The sequence below is a fragment of the Labrus mixtus genome, chromosome 19 (assembly GCF_963584025.1).
Source record: "Labrus mixtus chromosome 19, fLabMix1.1, whole genome shotgun sequence".
Classification (NCBI taxonomy): Eukaryota; Metazoa; Chordata; class Actinopteri; order Labriformes; family Labridae; genus Labrus; species Labrus mixtus.
Window position 1 is genome coordinate 24,795,327 of NC_083630.1, and position 22,500 is coordinate 24,817,826.

The 22,500-nt window shown below is 45.5% G+C and overlaps 1 protein-coding gene across 3 annotated transcripts in view; it reads right to left on the minus strand.

Moving 5' to 3' along the window:
* Positions 1 to 1,871: 1,871 nt before the first annotated feature.
* Positions 1,872 to 22,500, minus strand: part of esyt2b (extended synaptotagmin-like protein 2b) — a 32,122-nt gene continuing 11,493 nt past the window's right edge. The window contains exons 7-23 of one of the 3 annotated variants that reach the window (XM_061064453.1): positions 21,717 to 21,772; positions 17,798 to 17,918; positions 16,714 to 16,890; positions 16,523 to 16,605; positions 16,138 to 16,186; positions 14,827 to 14,916; positions 14,632 to 14,727; positions 9,342 to 9,404; positions 6,584 to 6,658; positions 6,240 to 6,326; positions 6,012 to 6,161; positions 4,863 to 5,215; positions 4,301 to 4,399; positions 3,182 to 3,313; positions 2,977 to 3,082; positions 2,228 to 2,277; positions 1,872 to 2,141 (exon numbers count right to left, since the gene is read on the minus strand). In XM_061064453.1, the coding sequence (XP_060920436.1) occupies positions 2,072 to 2,141; positions 2,228 to 2,277; positions 2,977 to 3,082; positions 3,182 to 3,313; positions 4,301 to 4,399; positions 4,863 to 5,215; positions 6,012 to 6,161; positions 6,240 to 6,326; positions 6,584 to 6,658; positions 9,342 to 9,404; positions 14,632 to 14,727; positions 14,827 to 14,916; positions 16,138 to 16,186; positions 16,523 to 16,605; positions 16,714 to 16,890; positions 17,798 to 17,918; positions 21,717 to 21,772 (1,857 nt within the window). In that variant the 3' untranslated portion in view covers positions 1,872 to 2,071. Of the gene's footprint in view, positions 2,142 to 2,227; positions 2,278 to 2,976; positions 3,083 to 3,181; positions 3,314 to 4,300; positions 4,400 to 4,862; positions 5,216 to 6,011; positions 6,162 to 6,239; positions 6,327 to 6,583; positions 6,659 to 9,341; positions 9,405 to 13,028; positions 13,131 to 14,631; positions 14,728 to 14,826; positions 14,917 to 16,137; positions 16,187 to 16,522; positions 16,606 to 16,713; positions 16,891 to 17,797; positions 17,919 to 21,716; positions 21,773 to 22,500 lie in introns of all 3 variants that reach the window. The other 2 variants (XM_061064452.1, XM_061064454.1) reach the window with 2 other exon arrangements.

The following is a 22,500-nucleotide window of genomic DNA, read 5'->3' on the forward strand; positions in this document are numbered from 1 at the left end:
CACATGAGAAAACGTTTATTCTCTTCAAACCACTGGAGGCTTCATATCATTCAAAAAATAACATTAACAAGGCAAAAACGTACATCGCTGTTTTTATTTTAAGGCACAGGATAGATCAAAGTTTTAACCGCTTCAACGAACAGTTAGGACTGTGTGGCAAAAAAAACAAAAACATGGACAAGCCATTGTCAACATGTCTGTGTCAGCCCTGCTCTCTGACGTCTCATATTACTCCCTTTGTCTGACTTACATTTGGATTAAATAACATTTCAACCCTTATTCAAGTATCCTTAACCGCTCTCGTTCATCGCTCTAAAATGCCCTCATGTTCTCAGGATCTGAGACGACGACCACAACAACAAATATTGCACAAAGTCCTCTTAAAATACACAGACGAATAATTTAAATCTCTGCATTCAGTGTCTGTAATCAAGCATAACATAAGAATAAGAGGTAAACAATCGAATAACACTGCATGACAAAATAAATAAAAAAACAAAGTCCAGGCTGCTACTCAAGCCTTCCTTTGAGTCTCAGATGAAGAAACGTTTGTTTCAAAACAGTTTCCCATAACGCCCTGTAAATTAACTTTTAACTATTATATGTTAGAGACTTGATATTTACATGAAACACGGAGAAACACGGAGAAACACGGAGAAACACGGAGAAACACGGAGAAACAAGAAGAAACAAGAAGAAACAAGAAGAAAGAAGGAGAAACAAGAAGAAACAAGGAGAAACAAGAAGAAACAAGGAGAAACAAGGAGAAACAAGAAACAAGGAGAAACAAGAAGAAAGAAGGAGAAACAAGAAGAAACAAGAAGAAACAAGGAGAAACAAGAAGAAACAAGGAGAAACAAGAAGAAAGAAGGAGAAACAAGAAGAAACAAGGAGAAACAAGAAGAAACAAGGAGAAACAAGGAGAAACAAGAAGAAACAAGGAGAAACAAGAAGAAACAAGGAGAAACAAGAAACAAGGAGAAACAAGAAGAAACAAGAAGAAACAAGGAGAAACAAGAAGAAACAAGGAGAAACAAGGAGAAACAAGAAGAAACAAGGAGAAACAAGAAGAAAGAAGGAGAAACAAGAAGAAACAAGAAACAAGGAGAAACAAGAAACAAGGAGAAACAAGAAACAAGGAGAAACAAGAAGAAACAAGGAGAAACAAGAAACAAGGAGAAACAAGAAGAAACAAGGAGAAACAAGGAGAAAGAAGGAGAAACAAGAAGAAACAAGAAGAAACAAGAAGAAACAAGGAGAAACAAGAAGAAAGAAGGAGAAACAAGAAGAAACAAGAAGAAACAAGGAGAAACAAGAAGAAACAAGAAGAAACAAGAAGAAAGAAGGAGAAACAAGGAGAAACAAGAAGAAACAAGGAGAAACAAGAAGAAACAAGGAGAAACAAGAAGAAACAAGGAGAAACAAGAAGAAACAAGAAGAAACAAGAAGAAAGAAGGAGAAACAAGGAGAAACAAGAAGAAACAAGGAGAAACAAGAAGAAACAAGAAGAAACAAGAAGAAACAAGAAGAAACAAGAAGAAACAAGAAACAAGGAGAAACAAGAAGAAACAAGGAGAAACAAGAAGAAACAAGGAGAAACAAGAAGAAACAAGGAGAAACAAGAAGAAACAAGAAGAAACAAGAAGAAAGAAGGAGAAACAAGGAGAAACAAGAAGAAACAAGAAGAAACAAGAAGAAAGAAGGAGAAACAAGAAGAAACAAGAAGAAACAAGAAGAAACAAGAAGAAACAAGAAGAAAGAAGGAGAAACAAGAAGAAAGAAGAAGAAACAAGAAGAAAGAAGGAGAAACAAGAAGAAAGAAGAAGAAACAAGAAGAAAGAAGGAGAAACAAGAAGAAACAAGAAGAAACAAGAAGAAACAAGAAGAAACAAGGCGGCCATTGTGTTTCAAAGCATCACAATATCTTCCGACCCGGATCTTAATTTAATCCTGATCAGAAAAACTTTCTACATGCGGAAAGAATTCCTGTTAAACTGAACAAAATGTACATCAATAAAACTAAAAGATGGGCTTATTGGAAGAAGATTGTATTAAATGAGAGCAGGCGTCACTATGTGAGAAGAGGGTCCTGAATACTTCTTATGCTCTGAGAAGTCCACCCGTCTTCACTGAGGTCATACCTGCAGGACAAATAAAGAAAGAGTTACAGTGAAGCACAGCAGGAAATCAATCTGTCAACGGGGAAGAAATGACCACAAAGTTTTACCATTGTGTCCATCCTCTGGATATATCCTCCCCACTTAAATCTACCATCACCTGCAAGAAGAACAAGAAGAACCAAAATGAGATGTTTTAGGAGTACAGGGATCATGTCAGCTGCTCATTTTTACAACAAAACAAAACGTGCAGAAGAGACTGATGAGTGAACGCCACCTTCAACGCAACCTTACAAAGACAAAGCAACCTTCACAACAGGGTCCTAAGACGCTGACTAGACTCTTCTCCTCTGTCGCCCCCCGGTGGTGGAATGAACTTCCAAACTCCATGTGATCTGCAGAGTCCCTCTGCACCTTTAAGAAAAAGCTAAAGACCCAGCTCTTTATGAATACCTACTAACTTAATGATGATGGTCTCCATATTATTGATGATGATGATGGTAATGACGATGGTTTTTGTTTGATAACGACGACTTATAAGATGGTTTCTATACTGATTAGAGCTCTCAAGAACTGCCCTCAATGTTGTGCTTTGCCTCTGGTCACTTCCTGTCAGCACCTGTGCTCTGTCTCTGGTCACTTCCTGTCAGCACCTGTGCTCTGTCTCTGGTCACTTCCTGTCAGCACCTGTGCTCTGTCTCTGGTCACTTCCTGTCAGCACCTGTGCTCTGTCTCTGGTCACTTCCTGTCAGCTCCTATGTGTCTGATCCTCCTGCCGTTGTCTCCTCTCTCTCTCTCCTCTCTCGTGTTGTTCTAACTCTCTTGACGTTCGTCTCTTTGGATTAAAGCGTAGAATTACCTTTCCTAAGAGTCCTTTGTGTTTGGAGAGGATGCTCCCCCCGTTCTTCACTGCTACATCCAGAGTTCTCCTGTGGAGCTCCACCATCGAAACACTAAACTCAAACCTGCCAAACACACATTGAACACAGACATTAAGTCCAAACTCAGCCCAGGTGAGAGGCCAGACCCCTTCAACAAACACCTTCATGAACATTCAAACCCACGTTTGATCATAAACAGGGTGGAGGGTCCTCTTCATGGCGCCGGTCTTCCTCCTCCCCGTCCTGCTCTTGTCGGGCAGCAGATAGAGGCGGATGAAGGGATCGGAGCTGTCTTTGGTGAAGGCGATCAAGTTACTGAGGACACACAGGACAACATAGTTTCACTCACATGCTGCCACATGTTGTTGACTTTCAGGGTGCCCATTCACTCTTGTATGTAAATAGAACTACAGGCAGCAAGAGGAGACTTTCCTTAAAGGGATACTTCACCATGAAACATCAATCTGTACTGACATCGGGTCATATATGTAGAAATGTGAAATACATTTTGAAGTTGGTGCCTTCTTGGTCGAGAAAAGACAGAAAGTGGATCATTTTGGCTCATGAGGATGAAAGACACCAAATCCCAGAATGCACAGCACCGCAGGCCGGCTTTCTCCATAGAGCCTGTTAGCGTAGCTTCCAAGCAATATGGCGGACGTTAAGTTTCGATTCTAGCAGTGAGTTCCCACCCACTGATCTGTGATTGGTCTGTAGCTTCAGTGGTCGAAAATATGAGGAACTAGCGTTGTAGTTTCACCCCGCTAACCACAACAGCTTCTGATGCGTCACTGGAAGCTCCTTTACAGACTCAGAAATACAAAGATTTGGGGCGCTGGTGGCGCAGTGGTTAGTGCGCGCGCCCCATGTATGGAGGCTGTCTCAAGCGGGCGGCCCGGGTTCGCTTCCCACCTGTGGATTCCTTCCTGCATGTCATTCCCCACTCTCTCTCTCTCTCTCTCCCTGATTTCCGACTCTATCCACTGTCCTCTCTCTCCATTAAAGGCACAAAAAGCCCAAAAATGAATCTTACAAAAGAAAAAGAAATACAAAGATTTCACATCTGAGGGGAAAATGAGGGCGGAATGCACGACCATTCATAAACACTACCAGGTTTCTACTGATACAAAGATTAATGCTAACGGGTGAAGTATCCCTTTAAGAACCACTTCCCATAAATGACGGTAAAAGAGCGAGACCTGGGCCAAAAAACAAGGACGAACGGGAAAGTGTTTACGGATCATAAATCTTATTTTAAAAACACATTAAAATGCAGTGAATTATTGGAGCCGTGGACCTCACCGGCAGGCGTGCACCACCACGATGAGTTTATTCCTCTGGGCGCTGTGTCGGACTGTCAGCTGGATCTCACCCAAGGGGAACTGGCCCGGGGCCGAGCCGCTGTAAACACACCACAGTGAGTTAGTGTCACACCCAGAGGCTGCAGCTGAATGAATAAAACATGGAGAGTGATGTTCTGACGGGCAGTGACATCAAATGTTCTAAAATATCTATTTTCTTTTCCTCTCAATTATTTTCTTGCCACTCACTTTAATGCATCACACTGCCACACACACTTTTCTTATACACTACCTCAACTTACTACTTAACTTTTATGATATCTACTTTAACTGTATTTGTCTTTGCTAATGTTTTGCGTATTTTGATTTTGTTTTGTTTATTTCTGTTTTGCCTGTTTTTGTTTATTTGCTTTAATTGTCAGGTCTATGTGCACCTTATCACAATAAAAGAAAAATGTTCTAAAAGATGCACATCTGAAAAATAAATTATTTTATATCGAGGAGGAAGAAACAGTGGACAGGGAAGGATTAAAGGAATAATGTGTCTCAGGGGGAGATTGTACTTCTGCAGCTGACGGAGGCGTTGCTGAAGCTCCAAAGTGGCAAACGGCAGGGAGATGTCGGAGGCCAGGCTGGGTGTGGACTCCTTGTGAGGCAGGTGTTTCTGCGAGCTGGACATGCAGCTGCTCAGGTTGGAGACGCTGCGGAGAGGGCTGGCTGAGTACGGCTCGCCGTCCCGCTGCTGGAGGGTGAGGGTGGAGGCGTTTATGGGCGGTGGAGGTGTGGGAGGAGGTACAGGGGAATCTGAGGCTGACAGTCTCATGCATGGGGTCGTGTTCGGCTGCGGCACACTAGACTTCCTGACCCGGACGGAGGAGGGCTGATCTGAGGAGACCTGCTTCTCTAAAGACAGGATCTACAGAGAGAGACAGGAGGACGTTAGTGGAGGACTACATTCTGTTATTTAAAGGTCACATATTCTGCAAAATACACTTTACCATGTTTTTCTAAATAAGTGTCAGAGCTCCTCAAAACATGTGTGTGAAGTTTCTTGTTCTAAATCCACTCTGATCCTGTATTTGATCATGTCTATAAACCCCTCTATTTCAGCCCTGCTCAGAACAGGCTGTTTCTGTGTCTGTACCTTTAAATATGTAAATGAGCTGTGTCTGACCACGCCCCCTCTCTGGAAGGGCTCGGGTGTACTCGGTGCTTTCTCGCTCCATGTCCTATTGTTTACGGTGAGAAGGCAGACTCAGAGGGCAGAACAAACACCTAGCTGTGGGAGTGTCACCCACCTGGGGGAGGGGCTACTGCCCTTTGTGATGTCATGAAGGGAAAATCTCCAAACGGCCTGTTTGAGCACACATTTTCTGAAAAGTGGAGCAGGCAGAAGATGGAGAGGATGGACTTTTCTCATCGTTGGGGGGTTTGTAGACGGACTAGAGGAACACGGTGAAGTGGATTTAGCATCATGTGACCTTTAAGGGTTTTGAAAGGTCAATCTTTGGCCGTTACCAGCTAACAGTTTACCACTGGCTTGGTGTAGAAACACTTTCTAAATGGAGTATGAGCTTAGCTAAGGATGTAATTAGCCTTTAGCTCTTAGCATAACCTTCTCAGAGTCAGTGATCGTGCCTGTAGCAGCACATCACCTATCACAGTACGTCCTGTATGAATGTCAGGTGAGGAGTGAGGGAGTCCATCGTTACCCTCAGGGCCATCTTCAGTTTGATGCTGGAGCTGGGCCCCGAGTTTTTGAGAGGAAAGCACCGAGTCAGTGTCATGTCCTCCTCCTCCAACAGGCTGCTCAAAGGCACCGTCAGATTACCCAGGGTGCATTTCTGCTTGTCATCTTTTACCTGTGCATCGGTAAAAAGGAGAAGATCAACGGCTTTGAGACACAGTCAGCTACTTCCATCATTTGGTTGCATGGTTACCTCCACCTCCAGCTCCTGCCTCCTCGGGTTGTGGACGAGGAATGAGAAGCAATCTTCCCACAGAGGCTCCTTGGTCTTGTAGCGGATCTTTACGGGCGGACAGAAAATCGATGGTTAATTAAGAGACAATTGAGTGCAGCTAATTGAAAACACAATTCATTTGGAAATCTATGAATCAGAGGTGGGAAATGTTGTACTTTGGTCTGAAATGTTGAATCAGTGGAAAAGTAAAAACATACAAACACTTCTGGTCTGTATTGATTCATATTGATTTATTCTGTGTCACACCTGACGAGCAGCTTTCAGAGGATCTGCATGAATGGATACTTGTTAAGATGACTGACCTTGCTCTCGAGTGTTTTGTGTCCGACAGTCATCTGGACATAAGGACTCGGCTCGCTGCTGCTCTTCTTTGCAGACTGTTAGAGATTTTGTTAGAGACACATAACACACGAACATAAAAAAAGGGCTTCAGAAGGACAAACATTAGTTTCTTGAGACACACACATTGGGATTCAAAGGGTAGATACAGAACACACAGGGCTGCAGGCACACAGGCTCCCAAGCTTTATCTCATCTCAGCATGCTTAACTTCTGACAGTTAAGTATGATGCAGCATTCCTTACAGATGAATTATACCCAACAAGTCTAAAAGCCCGGGGGGGGGGGGGGGGGCCGGAGAGTCTTAAACTGCTGGATAACCCAGAGTTACGCTTGAGCAGCTACAACACAATCAGGATCCACCACGTCGTAAATGTAGACTTAATGACACAATCCAGAACTCTGAGCTACGACCTGACCAAAGAAAGAACTAAGACCTTAAAGGTCCAATCAGTGAGATGTGTAGAGAGTGAGATGATAAAGGTATCTTACTATCTGATCATTAAGGAAACATGTTGAAGTGCTGGCTTCTCTGACAACAATGCAGCAGCCAGTATGTCCTCCTTCTAACTTTAGATTCTGCTCCTGAATGCTCTGGATTTGTTTGGACCAGAGAAGGTAGGCGCTTTTAAGACCCCCCCCCCCCCCCACACACACAGCAGTTTTGGACCCAGATCCAATGCCAGATATGAGAGCAGTTATCAGGTCAACAGGTGTTGCAGCGATGGAAGCTTTCTATTTCCAGTAAAGTTTCAGGTGTAATCAGGGGATAAAAATGACAAATTAACTGAAGTTATTTGTTCTTTTAGAAAGAGGCGTTTCATTCTAATCTCAGTGATGATGTGGGAAAATGAGTGTGTTCACACTATGAGAAACACATTTCAATCCGTCCTTATTTGTAGAGCACTAAATAAAGAGCTTCCTCTTGGCGTGCTTGTTGAGTTGGTGAACAAGTCGATCACTTTCTCAGTTGTCTTGCTTCAGTCTGGTTGCTTAAGGCGAGTTATCTGAGAGCTTCTTAAAGTATTCAGCCTAGAAGGTCGAAAAGAGACGTTCAACTGGTTTATTTAAAGCAAAGCTCAAAGTGACACACACACACACACCCTCAAAACACCCTTGTGTGTGTGTGTGTGTGTGTGTGTGTGTGTGTGTCTCTCTCGTTAAGGTATGAAAGCCCCTTTGCAGCTCTTAACCAATCAGCAACCTCCGGTGTTGAAAATGAAGCAGATGTTGAAGTGTAACATCCTGCAGTTCCTGGAGTGTCCACTAGAGGCTGGCTGCAGAAGCACAGGAAGTCACATACACACCCATTCTAAAAAGCCTGTTTTTACAGCAGAGATGAACATGTTTACAGCCTGGTTCAAAAACCCAAATAGGTGTGATTAGCTCATGTCTGGATGGACACACACTGTACGGGGGGTGAATGTTTTGATGACTCATCAGTTTTGATTTGATGAAGGATAAGAGTTATTCACAATAAGGCGTGTAGCTGACCTGATTGACAGGTGGGCGCGGTGTAACGGTTTGTCAGGAGGTTTAAAACCCGCCTCAGCTCCAGCTCTCAGCCTGTCGTTAGGTTGACTGAAAGTTAGACTGAGACAGCATTTCCAGCATGGAGACCGCCATCGATGGGACTCCAGCGCCCCCTGCAGGAACAGACGGGGGACGCCACTAAGGCCTCAAACATTCATATTTCTGGGTCTACTCCCAGTTGGACGAGGGATCAGACGCCTGAACCACCTCAGCCGGCTCTTTTCGATGAGGGAGCAGCGGCTCTACCCCGAGCAGTCAGGAATAATAGACGCAATATAAGTAAAGTAAAGTAAAAATAACGGGAATTAAAAGCTGCTCTCTCCGCCATCTTACTCGCTGAATTAGCTCGCTACACATGCACTGACACACCTGAAGGCCGACCTTCTGCTCGTGCAGTGACGTGCCCAGAGAGGAAGAGAAACACAAACTGCACATGCTTCAGGGACAAAAGGAAGAAGAGGGAAATGCAACTTTTATACAAAAGTAATGAACGTATAACATGTTTTGCAGAAGGTAAGAAAGTAATCTGAGTACTCGTTACCAACACTGGTGACTTAAAACTGTCGCATGGATATGAACAATGTCGTGACAGAGATGATCTGCTGCAGAACATGCTAATCAGAGTCTGATACACATGCAGCCACAGTTTCTACTTCCTGTCTTCGTCTTTCCTGCTGCATTTTTAACAGCTCTGAAAAATGCAGACATGCCTGGAATGGAATGAGTTCCTTCTCCAAACCATTTGTTTTCTAAATGAGGTAGAAATGCTGAAACAACACACGTTGGGTTTCCCTCTAGATTCAATTAAAGCATGTGAATATATGGACGACTGGACAGGATGAGAAAAAAAAGGTTCCTCTTTGAAATCGTCTGCTAAATGAGCTGCATAGAGGACACTTTTCATCAACCACAAAGATGGAAGAGAGCTTTCCTCACAAAGATGTGCATGCAGAATAAATACACTTATGCATACAAGATCCATGAGTGCTAAAAGAAGAATATGCACATCACAACCAAGAGGCACAATGCAATCATCCATCTTCATGCACATCAAGATGATTCCATTTTCAGGTTGATAATCATCCCAGAAACATGACGCTGGACGGTGCACAGACAGAGTGCAGCACAGACGGGACACGGGGGGGGGGGGGTGTGTGTGATGCATGCAATCCATTTATCCCACGTTACCTTCAGGGCCTTAAAGACTGAGACTTGCTTCAACCCGTCATAGGTGAAATCTGACAGGTTGCTCTTTAAGCCACGAGGAGATGTGAGGGAGAAAATCACACCCGTAGTTAGTAGGAGAGGAGCGTTTGGGGGGGGGGGGGGGGTAAAGAGCAGTGTTTCCCCTACCATTATACAAGGGTGGCGGCCCGCCCCCCCTTGAAGACCAAGTTAATTAAAAAAAAAAAGATTAGATTATTTATTTTTGTGTCTTTATTGTGGAGATAGGATAGTGGATAGAGTCAAAAATCAGGGAAAGAAGTCATTTAAGGATACCTTAGAACAGGACAGCTGTCATTAAAAGTAACACATGAACACCAAGATTCCTTGTTTGTGTCGGCGTCCGTCTGCCCCCCCCCCAAAAAAAAAAACCCAGGGGAAATACTGAAAGAGGCATGAGAAAACCCCCAGAAAATGTGTTTACAATGTGCTGAGACATGAATATGATCGGGTGGGGGGGGCTGCTGGTTTGGAAGCTGCAGAGAGCTAACAATACACACGCACACAGGCCGTGATAATGAGGGAGAAGCTACTTTCAAACACTGTGGGACTTTTCTAACAAGCTACAGGGTTTGAGTAAGAGCGCGGCCTACACACTACAGCCAGAGATCATTATGAGCCTCGTCGCTGCACTCTTTGTCCTCTTTGTACTGAGCTCTTCTTTTCCGCCTTGAACTTAGCACCTACAGTAAATCAGCAGAATATCTGACTAACAAGCACACCCGGGAGCGTGCCTATGTTCCCACATTTCTTTTTCTTAAATTTGTATCAGTTAGGGTAAGTTAACCCTACCCTGTGGGAACATAGGGCCTAATTTTGAGAAAATTCTTAGAAATGTGGGACCATAGGGCTGTGGGACCATTGGGCTGTGGGACCATTGGGCTTTGGGACCATTGGACTGTGGGAACATTGGACTGTGGGAACATTGGGCTGTGGGACCATTGGACTGTGGGACCATTGGGCTTTGGGACCATAGGGCTGTGGGACCATTGGACTGTGGGAACATTGGACTGTGGGACCATTGGGCTTTGGGACCATTGGGCTTTGGGACCATAGGGCTGTGGGACCATTGGACTGTGGGAACATTGGGCTGTGGGACCATTGGACTGTGGGACCATTGGGCTTTGGGACCATTGGACTGTGGGAACATTGGGCTTTGGGACCATTGGGCTTTGGGACCATTGGACTGTGGGACCATTGGACTGTGGAACCATTGGGCTTTGGGACCATAGGGCTGTGGGAACATTGGGCTGTGGGACCGTTGGACTGTGGGAACATTCGGCTTTGGGACCATTGGACTGTGGGAACATTGGGCTGTGGGACCATTGGACTGTGGGACCATTGGGCTTTGGGACCATTGGACTGTGGGAACATTGGACTGTGGGACCATTGGGCTTTGGGACCATTGGACTGTGGGAACATTGGGCTGTGGGACCATTGGACTGTGGGACCATTGGACTGTGGGACCATTGGGCTTTGGGACCATTGGGCTGTGGGACCATTGGGCTGTGGGACCATTGGACTGTGGGAACATTGGGCTGTGGGACCATTGGACTGTGGGACCATTGGGCTTTGGGACCATTGGACTGTGGGAACATTGGGCTGTGGGACCATTGGACTGTGGGACCATTGGGCTTTGGGATCATTGGGCTGTGGGACCATTGGGCTGTGGGAACATTGGACTGTGGGACCATTGGACTGTGGGACCATTGGGCTTTGGGACCATTGGGCTGTGGGACCATTGGGCTGTGGGACCATTGGACTGTGGGACCATAGGGCTTTGGGACCATTGGGCTTTGGGACCATTGGGCTGTGGGACCATTGGGCTGTGGGACCATAGGGCTTTGGGACCATTGGGCTGTGGGACCATTGGGCTTTGGGACCATAGGGCTTTGGGACCATAGGGCTTTGGGACCATTGGACCATTGGGCTGTGGGACCATTGGGCTTTGGGACCATAGGGCTGTGGGACCATAGGGCTTTGGGACCATTGGGCTGTGGGACCATTGGGCTGTGGGACCATTGGGCTGTGGGACCATAGGGCTGTGGGACCATAGGGCTTTGGGACCATAGGGCTGTGGGAACATTGGGCTTTGGGACCATTGGGCTTTGGGACCATTGGGCTGTGGGACCATAGGGCTGTGGGACCATTGGGCTTTGGGACCATAGGGCTGTGGGACCATAGGGCTTTGGGACCATAGGGCTTTGGGACCATTGGGCTGTGGGACCATAGTCGACAAGAACGTCGACAAGACCAAGGAGGTTGTTGTCGACTTCCGGAGACCCTGGGGGTTCACATCAGTAAGGATCTCTCCTGGACAACCAACACCACATCACTGGCCAAGAAGTCCCAGCAGCGCCTCTACTTCCTCCGCAAGCTGAAGAGAGCACGAGCCCCCCCATCCATCATGTGCTCCTTCTTCAGAGGCACCATCGAGAGCATCCTGACCAGCTGCATCACTGTGTGGTTTGGGAGCTGCACTGCTGCCAACCGCAAGACCCTGCAGCGCACAGTGAAGGCTGCTGAACGGATTATCGGTGTCCCACTCCCCTCTCTTCTGGACCTCTACGGTACCCGCCTCACCCGCAAAGCAACCAGCATTGTGCGTGACCCCACCCACCCCTCACACAGCCTCTTCAGCCTCCTGCCATCGGGGAGACGGTACTGCAGCCTGCGGGCCGGCTCCACCAGACTGGGAAACAGCTTCTTCCACCAAGCTGTCAGGAAGCTTAACTCTCTCCCCTCTCTTCCTTCCCCCCCCTCTGCCCCCACGAACACTGGATGTTGAAACCCCCTCCCGTTTGCCACCAAGAACTCTGGAATAATAACTAATTATCAATCCGTTTAATGCACACTGCACATATTGCACAAGTTACTTTTACTTAAAATTGTATTTTATTTATTTTATTTACCATTTTGCACAATTTAGAATTTATTACTGTAAATATTATTTATCTTATTTTTACCTCATTTTATTTTATCTATTTTACCTTATCTTTTTACCTCATTTTGGTTGTATTGTACCGCGGGTCGGAGACAAACACAATTTCGATTCCACTGTATGTCATATTTTGAAATTGACAATAAAGTTGACTTTGACTTTGACTTTGACTTTGATAGGGCTTTGGGACCATTGGGCTGTGAGACCATAGGGCTTTCGGACCATTGGGCTGTGGGACCATTGGGCTGTGAGACCATAGGGCTTTGGGACCATTGGGCTGTGGGACCATTGGGCTGTGGGACCATAGGGCTTTGGGACCATTGGGCTGTGGGACCATAGGGCTTTGGGACCATAGGGCTTTGCGACCATAGGGCTTTGGGACCATAGGGCTGTGGGACCATTGGGCTTTGGGACCATTGGGCTGTGGGACCATTGGGCTGTGGAACCATTGGGCTTTGGGACCATTGGGCTGTGGGACCATAGGGCTGTGGGACCATTGGGCTGTGGAACCATTGGGCTGTGGGAACATTGGGCTGACCCCACAAGCACACCCAAACCCTGCAGAGAGTCGGCCTCATGTTACTGGTTCTCACCACTCTGGGTAAGTTTCATTATGATAACACCGTGCAGCGAGCACATGCTCAACCCCACAACATAGCACACGGCTAATGCTAACACTAGCATGATGCAGAAGCTCAGGGGGGACTCACACATATCGTTCTATACTCTGAGGTATTGCTCTCACAAAACACTAGCCCAGACGCCCTCCTCTCACTTAAGTTCCCACGGCCTAAGCTTCCTGTGAAGACACTCTGGGGTCGGAGAGGGAGGGATGAGAGTAAAGAGAGAGAAGGTCAGAGGTCATGAGGGCTGAGGTGGCTTCATAGGGTTCATTATTCCATTCAGGCTTTTCAGGGCGCACTCACACTCTGCAACCTGTACCGTGCACAACCTTTGACTCAGTCCAGTTCCTGTGACGGGTGTGAGTGCTCAGGTAGCGTACACTTCCTCGTCCCTGGACATGAAGTCTGATCGATCCTCGCCGCCATTATCAAGAGTGTTCTGTCTGTATGTGACTAAAATGACTCAAAGTAAACCACAGAGTCCGTAAAGAAGCCGTCATGTTCTCTGTGATGTTCAGGCCCGGTTAGTCCTGGAGCAGTGTGAGTGCAGGTCAGCGGGGGAGTGTGGGGGGAGGGGCGACCGTGCTTCATGCCGGTACAGAGGCACTGAGCCTGATGGGAGTGCGCCTTTAAATCAACATGGAGGATGTCTTCTATTAAGTTAAAGGAAGCTTTGACCCCTGAGACGACCCCCCCACCCCCTTGGACTCATTAAGAAGCTGTTTGGATAGCATCTTTAAATAAGTGAAGATGATGATGGCGTGCTGCGTGGGTTCAGCTGAAGGTCATGGCGCCGTGAGATTTCAATCTTTAAAGCAACAACATGTAAGACACATCCTGACTCCTCCCCCTCAGATTGTGACGTCGCCTGATAGCATTCAGTAATAATTAGCGTCTACAGCCCGCATCTTTTTTTTGACTGTTTTCAACAGTAGAAATCTTTTGCAGCAGCAGACACCTGACCGGAGAAAAGGTTCAGAAAGCTCCACCTTTTTTGTGCGGCCACTCCAAACGTTTGCCTCTGTGTCCATGTGAGGGATCTCTCTCTCTCTCTCTGTCTCTGTCTCGCTCTGTCTCTCTCTCTCTCTCTGTCTCTCTCTCTGTCTCTCTCTCTCTCTGTCTCTGTCTCTGTCTCTGTCTCTCTCTCTGTCTCTCTCTCTCTCTCTGTCTCTCTCTCTCTCTGTCTCTCTCTCTCTCTGTCTCTCTCTCTGTCTCTCTCTGTCTCTCTCTCTGTCTCTCTCTCTCTCTCTGTCTCTCTCTGTCTCTCTCTCTCTCTCTCTCTCTCTCTCTCTGTCTCTCTCTCTCTCTGTCTCTCTCTCTCTCTGTCTCTCTCTCTCTCTGTCTCTCTCTCTGTCTCTGTCTCTGTCTCTCTGTCTCTCTCTCTCTCTGTCTCTGTCTCTGCCTCTGCCTCTCTCTCTCTCGCTCTCTCTCTCTTCCCTGTTGAAGGTTATTGTTCCATTCGATCGACTTTGTAACGACTGAAGAAGGGGGAGGAGTTACAGACTGTTGCTTTAAGGAGACAGACATTGAACTGAAAGCAATGAAACATCACGATAACAATCCTTTCTTTCTCAACGTGTTCAGAGTGTTTCTTAATGTGCAACAACAACAACAACAACAACAACAACCCTGCATCAGCCCGATGCTACATCTACACACACTACAGCATCAGAACATGTCAGCGTCTTACTGGGAGGTTCTTGGCTGAGTCCAGGTAGACCACAAACAGCGCTGACGAGAGCCCGTCACTGGCCAGGCTTCTGTCCGCACGCACACTCCGCAGCACCTGACAAGAAAACAGGAAGGAGCGAGAAACAAACTGTCAGCGCCATGATGGATCTCTTATGTTTACTGTGTCCACTAGCAGCAGTAAATAGCGTCTTACCTGCTCCAACTTCTCAGGTGTGGTGAGCAGAGACAGCCACTCCAGTTTTAAGTGGAGTTTCCCAGTCGAAGTTTCCTCCAGTTCAAACCACTGAAGGGGTGAAAAAAAACATCAGAGTGGACGAATCAAAACCTCTAAAAAGAGAGGATATGATTTTAAATAGAGATGCTGATACTGACACTTCAAATAAAAATGAAGCTACTGGGTTAGCCGATCCACCTACCCATCCATCCATCCATCCATCCATCCACCTACCCATCCATCCATCTACCCATCCATCCATCATCCATCCATCCATCCATCCACCTACCCATCCATCCATCATCCATCCATCATCCATCCATCCATCCATCCATCATCCATCCATCATCCATCCATCCATCCATCATCCATCCATCCACCTACCCATCCATCCATCATCCATCCATCCATCTACCCATCCATCCATCATCCATCCATCCATCCATCATCCATCCATCCATCCATCATCCATCCATCCACCTACCCATCCATCCATCATCCATCCATCCATCCACCTACCCATCCATCCATCCACCTACCCATCCATCCATCTACCCATCCATCATCCATCCATCCATCCATCCATTCATCCATCCATCATCCATCCATCCATCCATCATCCATCCATCATCCATCCATCCACCTACCCATCCATCCATCCATCATCCATCCATCCATCATCCATCCATCAATCCATCCATCATCCATCCATCAACCTACCCATCCATCCATCATCCATCCATCATCCATCCATCCATCCATCCATCATCCATCCATCCATCCACCTACCCATCCATCCATCATCCATCCATCCATCCATCATCCATCCATCCATCCACCTACCCATCCATCCATCTACCCATCCATCATCCATCCATCCATCCATCCATTCATCCATCCATCATCCATCCATCCATCCATCCATCATCCATCCATCATCCATCCATCCACCTACCCATCCATCCATCCATCATCCATCCATCCATCATCCATCCATCAATCCATCCATCATCCATCCATCAACCTACCCATCCATCCATCATCCATCCATCATCCATCCATCCATCCATCCATCATCCATCCATCCATCCACCTACCCATCCATCCATCATCCATCCATCCATCCATCATCCATCATCCATCCACCTACCCATCCATCCATCATCCATCCATCCATCCATCATCCATCCATCTACCCATCCGTCCATCTGTGGCAGCACTTTTTTGCTAAAATGTTGAACATTTCCTTTAAACTGTTTAATGTGCAAACTTGCAAACAATCAGCTTTACCTCGTCGACTTTCTGTTCTTTGTGCAGCTCGGTCATATCGATCATCAGGCTGTGAATAAAGACAAATAATTAACAGTAAGCAGACAAATCACAGCGATGAATCTGACCACAGGGGGTCCAGATATCGACTGGCTGCTTTGTGTTGTGTTACTACCTGAGGGCACAATCAATCCACTCTGCCCTTGGACTTGGAAGTGTGTGATACATCCTCTTTTTTACTTTAACTCATGTCTACCAGCTCAGACACATCCCCCCCCCCCTCAGGTCTCTGTGGTGTCTTTAGGACAAACAGCTTCCTGTCACATAAGCTCCTCAGCTACAGGTACAACGTGCTCTTACATCGGTTTGTTTCTTGTGAAGTTTGTGTGATCGCAGATCAACTCACCTTCCCAGGAAATCGTCTTTGTCTGGATCCTCGTCAAACAGCTCGATCTCAAGGTGTTGACCTGACTGCTCGTACACCAACGCCTGATGGAGACACGGTGCTTATTAAAGCTTTGCCCAATCAAAAGACTGATGTTAATAATAGTTCGGGGGAATACACTCGGCTTCTCTGTGAAATAATGAAAAGTTCACCTCGTAAACCTCGTTCCATTTAGGGTGGAGGCTCTCTTTGACCGTCTTGCTCTGGAACAGCTGGTTTCCAATCTGCAGGATGCCATAAGGGTCAGACTTGCCCTTGATCAGGCCGCCCAGAAACTTATCCTTCCCCTCCAGATCCTGAGCCTCCAAAAAGTGAATCCTCAGGACCCCCTGTGGAGACATGCAGAGCACAGCGTTAAGAGGAGCTACACGGGAGGAGGAGGAGCTACACGGGAGGAGGAGGAGCTACACAGGAGGAGGAGGAGCTATACGGGAGGAGGAGGGGCTACACGGGAGGAGGAGGAGCCTTAAGAGAAGCTACACGGGAGGAGGAGGAGCTACACAGGAGGAGGAGGAGCCTAATGATGGCGTTATTAAGCAATCTATTTTCAATCTGTTTCCTGCAGCAGGTTTCATGTCATGTGTTTCTGTAAGCTGCTACTGGATACTTTGAATTCAGGATCAATACAGTATCCACCCATCTACCCATCCATCCATCCATCATCCATCCATCCATCATCCATCCATCATCCATGCATCATCCATCCATCATCATCCATCCATCCATCATCCATCCATCCATCATCCATCCTTCCATCATCCATCCATCATCCATCCATCCATCATCCATGCATCATCCATCAATCATCCATCCTTCCATCATCCATCCATCATCCATCCATGCTGCACGACTTGACCTGAAATGTTTAGCTTGTTGCTATGGTTACAGGTCGACAGAGTCTTGAGATGCCTGTTTGGTGCTCTGTCTGATTTTGTTTCATTGTGTTTTTATTCTTTGAGTTACCTACAGAGAGAGTCATCACACACACACACACACACACACACACACACACACACACACACACACACACACACACACACACACACACACACACACACACACACACACACACACACACACACACACACACACACACACACACACACACACACACACACACACACACACACACACACACACACACGACTCTGCATTTCTCGCCCCATGAAGCCGTCACATCAAGTAGAACACAAAGAGAAAGAGGAGGATTAGAAAAGCGCTCGACTGCGTCACTACCTTCGGCATGGGGAAGCGTAGGTTGGCCAGTTCCACATCTCCGACCAGGGGGATGGTGATGCGGTTTGGTAAAACCAGATAACTGTAGATGATGTCTTGAATCAGACTGTCAGAGAAGCCACTGTAACCACAAGCGGGGGGAGGGGCAGGGGGAGGGGGGAAAGAAAAGGGGGGAAAGAAATATAAACAGAGTGAAGCAATGAATTATTTAAGTAAGGGTAAGGGCGCCCTTGGGTTATAAATATTCACATTTAATCTCAGCTTAGTACATTACATGTAAAACTGGAGCTGGTTCAAGCATGTTAACCATCAAATGTCTGACTCAACACGTCATGAACACGACAATGACAGCGAGGGACGAAAACGCCATTACCGCCAGGAGGCTCTTTATTGGTTTAGCCTCCGAGGTGCAGCTGGAAAATTGTAATCAAGGCTTGAAAAAAAAGCAAAAGGGACGACTGAAAATTCATCATGCGGCGTTACTGTCCCCAGAAGACAGACAGTCGGGATTAAAGCACAGCTGTCTGTATATCATGATGCAGAAGGTCTCTTCAGAGTGTCTCAGAGACCAGGCCGAGGGAAACTGCTGTGATCTTCATAATCATGGTAACACTTTGATCAATGAATCAAATTAGGATTCTACTTGATTCCCCATCATGGGGATATAATCTATAACACGACCACAAACTTTTTGGAATTGCAGTTGTTGTCCTTTCACATAACACATGATTTTCTCAGGTGTACAATATGATAGCAGTTATTATTATTTTATTTTTTTTAATTGTTGTTGTGTGTGAATGTTTTTTTATTTCTTATTTTTTCATCATTAGCTCAGTATTATTATTATTATTATTATTATCATTATTATTATTATTATTATTATTATCATTATTATTATTATCATTATTATTATCATTATTATTATCATTATTATTATTATTATCATTATTATTATCATTATTATTATTATTATCATTATTATTACTATTATTATCATTATTATTATTATTATTATCATTATTATCATTATTATCATTATTATTATTATTATTATCATTATTAGTGCCCGAGCATGAACCATGTGAGGACCCTCTTGAAACCCGATTATTATTTTTATCCTCCTTATTTTTCTTCCACCACTTTGCGGCCACGTTTGAGGGCCTGAACGTGCCCAAAAACTCAAACTTTCCACGGTCATCAGGTCTCGTGAAAAATTTGATATTTTGGTGGTTTCGTAAACGGAGTTCGCAAAATGACTCAGTGGCGCCACCTTGAAATTTTCAAAATGGCCTCCCCATAAAAGGTTCGGGACGGGGGGGGGGACTGTGAGTGTCAATACGGTGCTGTTGTAAGACCGTTTAAAGCAGGGGTGTCCAAAGTGCGGCCCGAGGTCCATTTGCGGCCCTTGAGGGGATTTTTTGCGGCCCGTGACTTCAAATGAAGAATCAGAAGATTTTGGCCCGAGGCCTTGATTAAGATTGGAACATTATCTTATTTTTATTTTTCATGTTAACAAGGGCTGAACAATATTCCTAAAATAGAAAATGTTCAGTAACATGTATGTTGTTGTTTTGTTTTACTATTTTCCACATTTCTTTGTAAACTAGGAAAAGCGAACAAGCGGACTGTTGTTTAACCTTTTAATGACCTGAGCTAAATGAAGAAAGCTTTTCTAAAAACATGAACCACGTTACAGGCTCTGAGAAAAAAACAAATAAAGTAGAACGAAGAAATCTAAATATTTGATTTCCTTTTTTTAAAGGGTTTCTTTAGCGAGCCTTTTGATTCTGATCTACAAAGCTTTACTATTTTTAAAACTATATTTTAAAAAACAAAACCTTTGGCCTGCGAGCGATTCTAACACGACAATTTTGGCCCGCAAGAAAAAAAGTTTGGACACCGCTGGTTTAAAGATTTATGTTACTGCTGCTGGTACTGTCTTGTCTGGGAAAAAAAAGAACTTTGACTGCAGTATCCATTTTAAACATTAGGAGTCAGAGTTACATATTGCTCCTTTAATAAATGGCTAAAAGGCATAAACTGAAGGTTTTACATCATCAGTCACACAGTTTGCTAAGAGCGTTCAAACCACAGACTGAATGTTTGAAGCCTGAGTGTCGTCACCCGTCTGTTCCTGCAGGGGGCGCTGGAGTCCCATCGACGGCGGTCTCCATGCTGGAAATGCTGTCTCAGTCTAACTTTCAGTTGCTTCTTGCTTTTCAAACAATTATTTTTTTAGTCGTCAACTATTAAAAATAATTCAAAACTATTTTGATAAATCCAGAAGATGATAATTAATCAACAATGAAAAAAATACTCCTGAGTTGCAGATTTTACTCAGAAACAATCGACAACAGTCACTCACACACTCTCGTGTTTGTCTAAAGAGCAGGCGGCGCCCTTTACTTTAATGAGTCGGACTCAAATCAGCTCGCTCAGCAGCTCAGAGTCGATCAGAAGACGGCGAGCGTGAATATGTTCAACTCTCTAAATGTCAAACACATCCTGAGTCAGTGGTTCACAGTTAGCTAGAGGCTATTTGACTTTTAAAGGAGCCGTTATGATTTGAGAGGAATTCCCCGAGGGGTGTTCCTCAGGGTAACACAGTGAAGGTATTTCCAATAATAGTGATATAATTAATGACAACCTTTGCATTCCTTCCTGTGTGATGAAATGTTACAGCACCGTCTTAACTTCAGATTTCTTTCAGTGAGAGTCTCTGAGGTGTTTTTATTTTGAACAAACAGAAACATTATCTCCTCTGAACCAGCAGCACAGACACTAAAACTCAACTGCAGTAAACTCAGGGAGCCGCCTGTGTTTGTCTCTTTATTTGCTCAATCCTCGGCTTCTCCTCCAATGAGAGGGCAGCTGCAGATTAAACTCATTATTGTGCTCAGAGTCTGAGCTTTTCTTCCAGCTGAGATCTGAGGCTGTAAAACGATTCCAGCTGCATCAGCGCTCCTCCTGTTTGTGTTTACAGCAACTGAAATCTGACTGATTGTAAAATCCTTTTTATTGCAGTGCAGCACACGTTGGTTATGATAACCATCCTGACCTGTACGGTGCTGCCGGTTGGTCGAGCTTGAGAGCCACATTCAGACATTTCTCTTCCTTCTTTGACATCACAGAGACATGCTAACCGCTAACTTTCTGCAGAACATCATGGTTCCCCGACTTGTGAATTTGTTGATCCCAAAGATGTTTCCTCGAGGCTTTGACTGATTTCTCATTATGAGTGGACCCTTTGTTGGCTCTGATTGGTCCGCTGACAGCCAATCAGAGAGTGATCTTAAGACTGGTCTTAAGAATACTGATTACGAGCACTAACATACTGGCTGTAGCTTTGTTTTGATTTTGATTTTTACTCAGCAGTGACATAAAAACATCGATGAGCTGCAGCGAGGCGGACCAGGCGAGACAGCTGATTGGTCTGCTGCATTCAAAGAACTCCAGTTTCACCATCCGGCCCGCTCACACACAAACCCCCTTGTTTTCTCACACACACAGGCTACATATGCACACACACACTGAAACCCACATGTGCTGCATTACACAAACTGGATCCATGTCCCCCCCCCCCCTCAGAGGACTCAGCTGGTCGTATTACACCAGCAGCTGTAGAGCCAGAACCACATGCAGCATTCCTGCATCTGCTGCTTTATAAATAAATAATGGATGAACCACTGAAGACAGCAGCCAGTAATTGTGTTTGACTCTTAGTACCTCTTAATCAACTCTCATTTAGCGCTGCTCCCAGCTCGACCCACACCACGCCCCGAGGGGACAAGACACTCAGTGAGGAAACATGTTCTTACTGATCCGACCTGTTGGAGCCCAGTTAGCTTCCACACACATCCAGTGTTTCCCCTACCATTATATATTATGGGGACAGAGAAGCCCGTTTGAGTCGACTTACTTGAGCCCAGGAATGTCGAGAATATTGGTGAGGCCCGTCCAGTTTATTTCCAGCAGCTGAGGAGAGAAAAGAGAAAAAGGAGAAAATGTCGACTTGAGTGACTTTAAATTGATCCGCTGGACTGAAATGTTCCCTGCAGGCTGTGCTACATTTACTCTGCTGATTAACAACACCTACACCAGATAACAAACCATATCCATCCAAAGACGTGGAGCAGCTGCTACAGCACTGCCTTACTTTAAATCAATCACTTTTTACTTCATCGTTAGTGTTATTGAAAATGTGACTGTGTGATGTGTAGAGAGTGAGATGATAAAGGTATCTTACTATCTGATCATTAAGGAAACATGTTGAAGTGCTGGCTTCTCTGACAACAATGCAGCAGCCAGTATGTCCTCCTTCTAACTTTAGATTCTGCTCCTGAATGCTCTGGATTTGTTTGGACCAGAGAAGGTAGGCGCTTTTAAGGTACCCCCCACCACACGGTCGTTTTGGACGCCCCTCGGTTTGTCAGATATGAGAGCAGTTATCAGGTCAACAGGTGTTGCAGCGATGGAAGCGGTCAAGAGAAGTGGTTCAGATAGAAGTGATTGTACCCGACCTAAAAAGCCTCTGCATGTTTCTAATAAGCTCCACGAGCAGAAACGTGCTCAAACTAGGATCAATATTGGAGATGCTTTTGAAAAATGGAGAGAGGTTAGAACACAGAAAGGTTTACAGACCCATGCAGAGCTGGATAAACACTGAAGCTTCAGAGTCCACCACATGGTGACCTGTGTGAGCA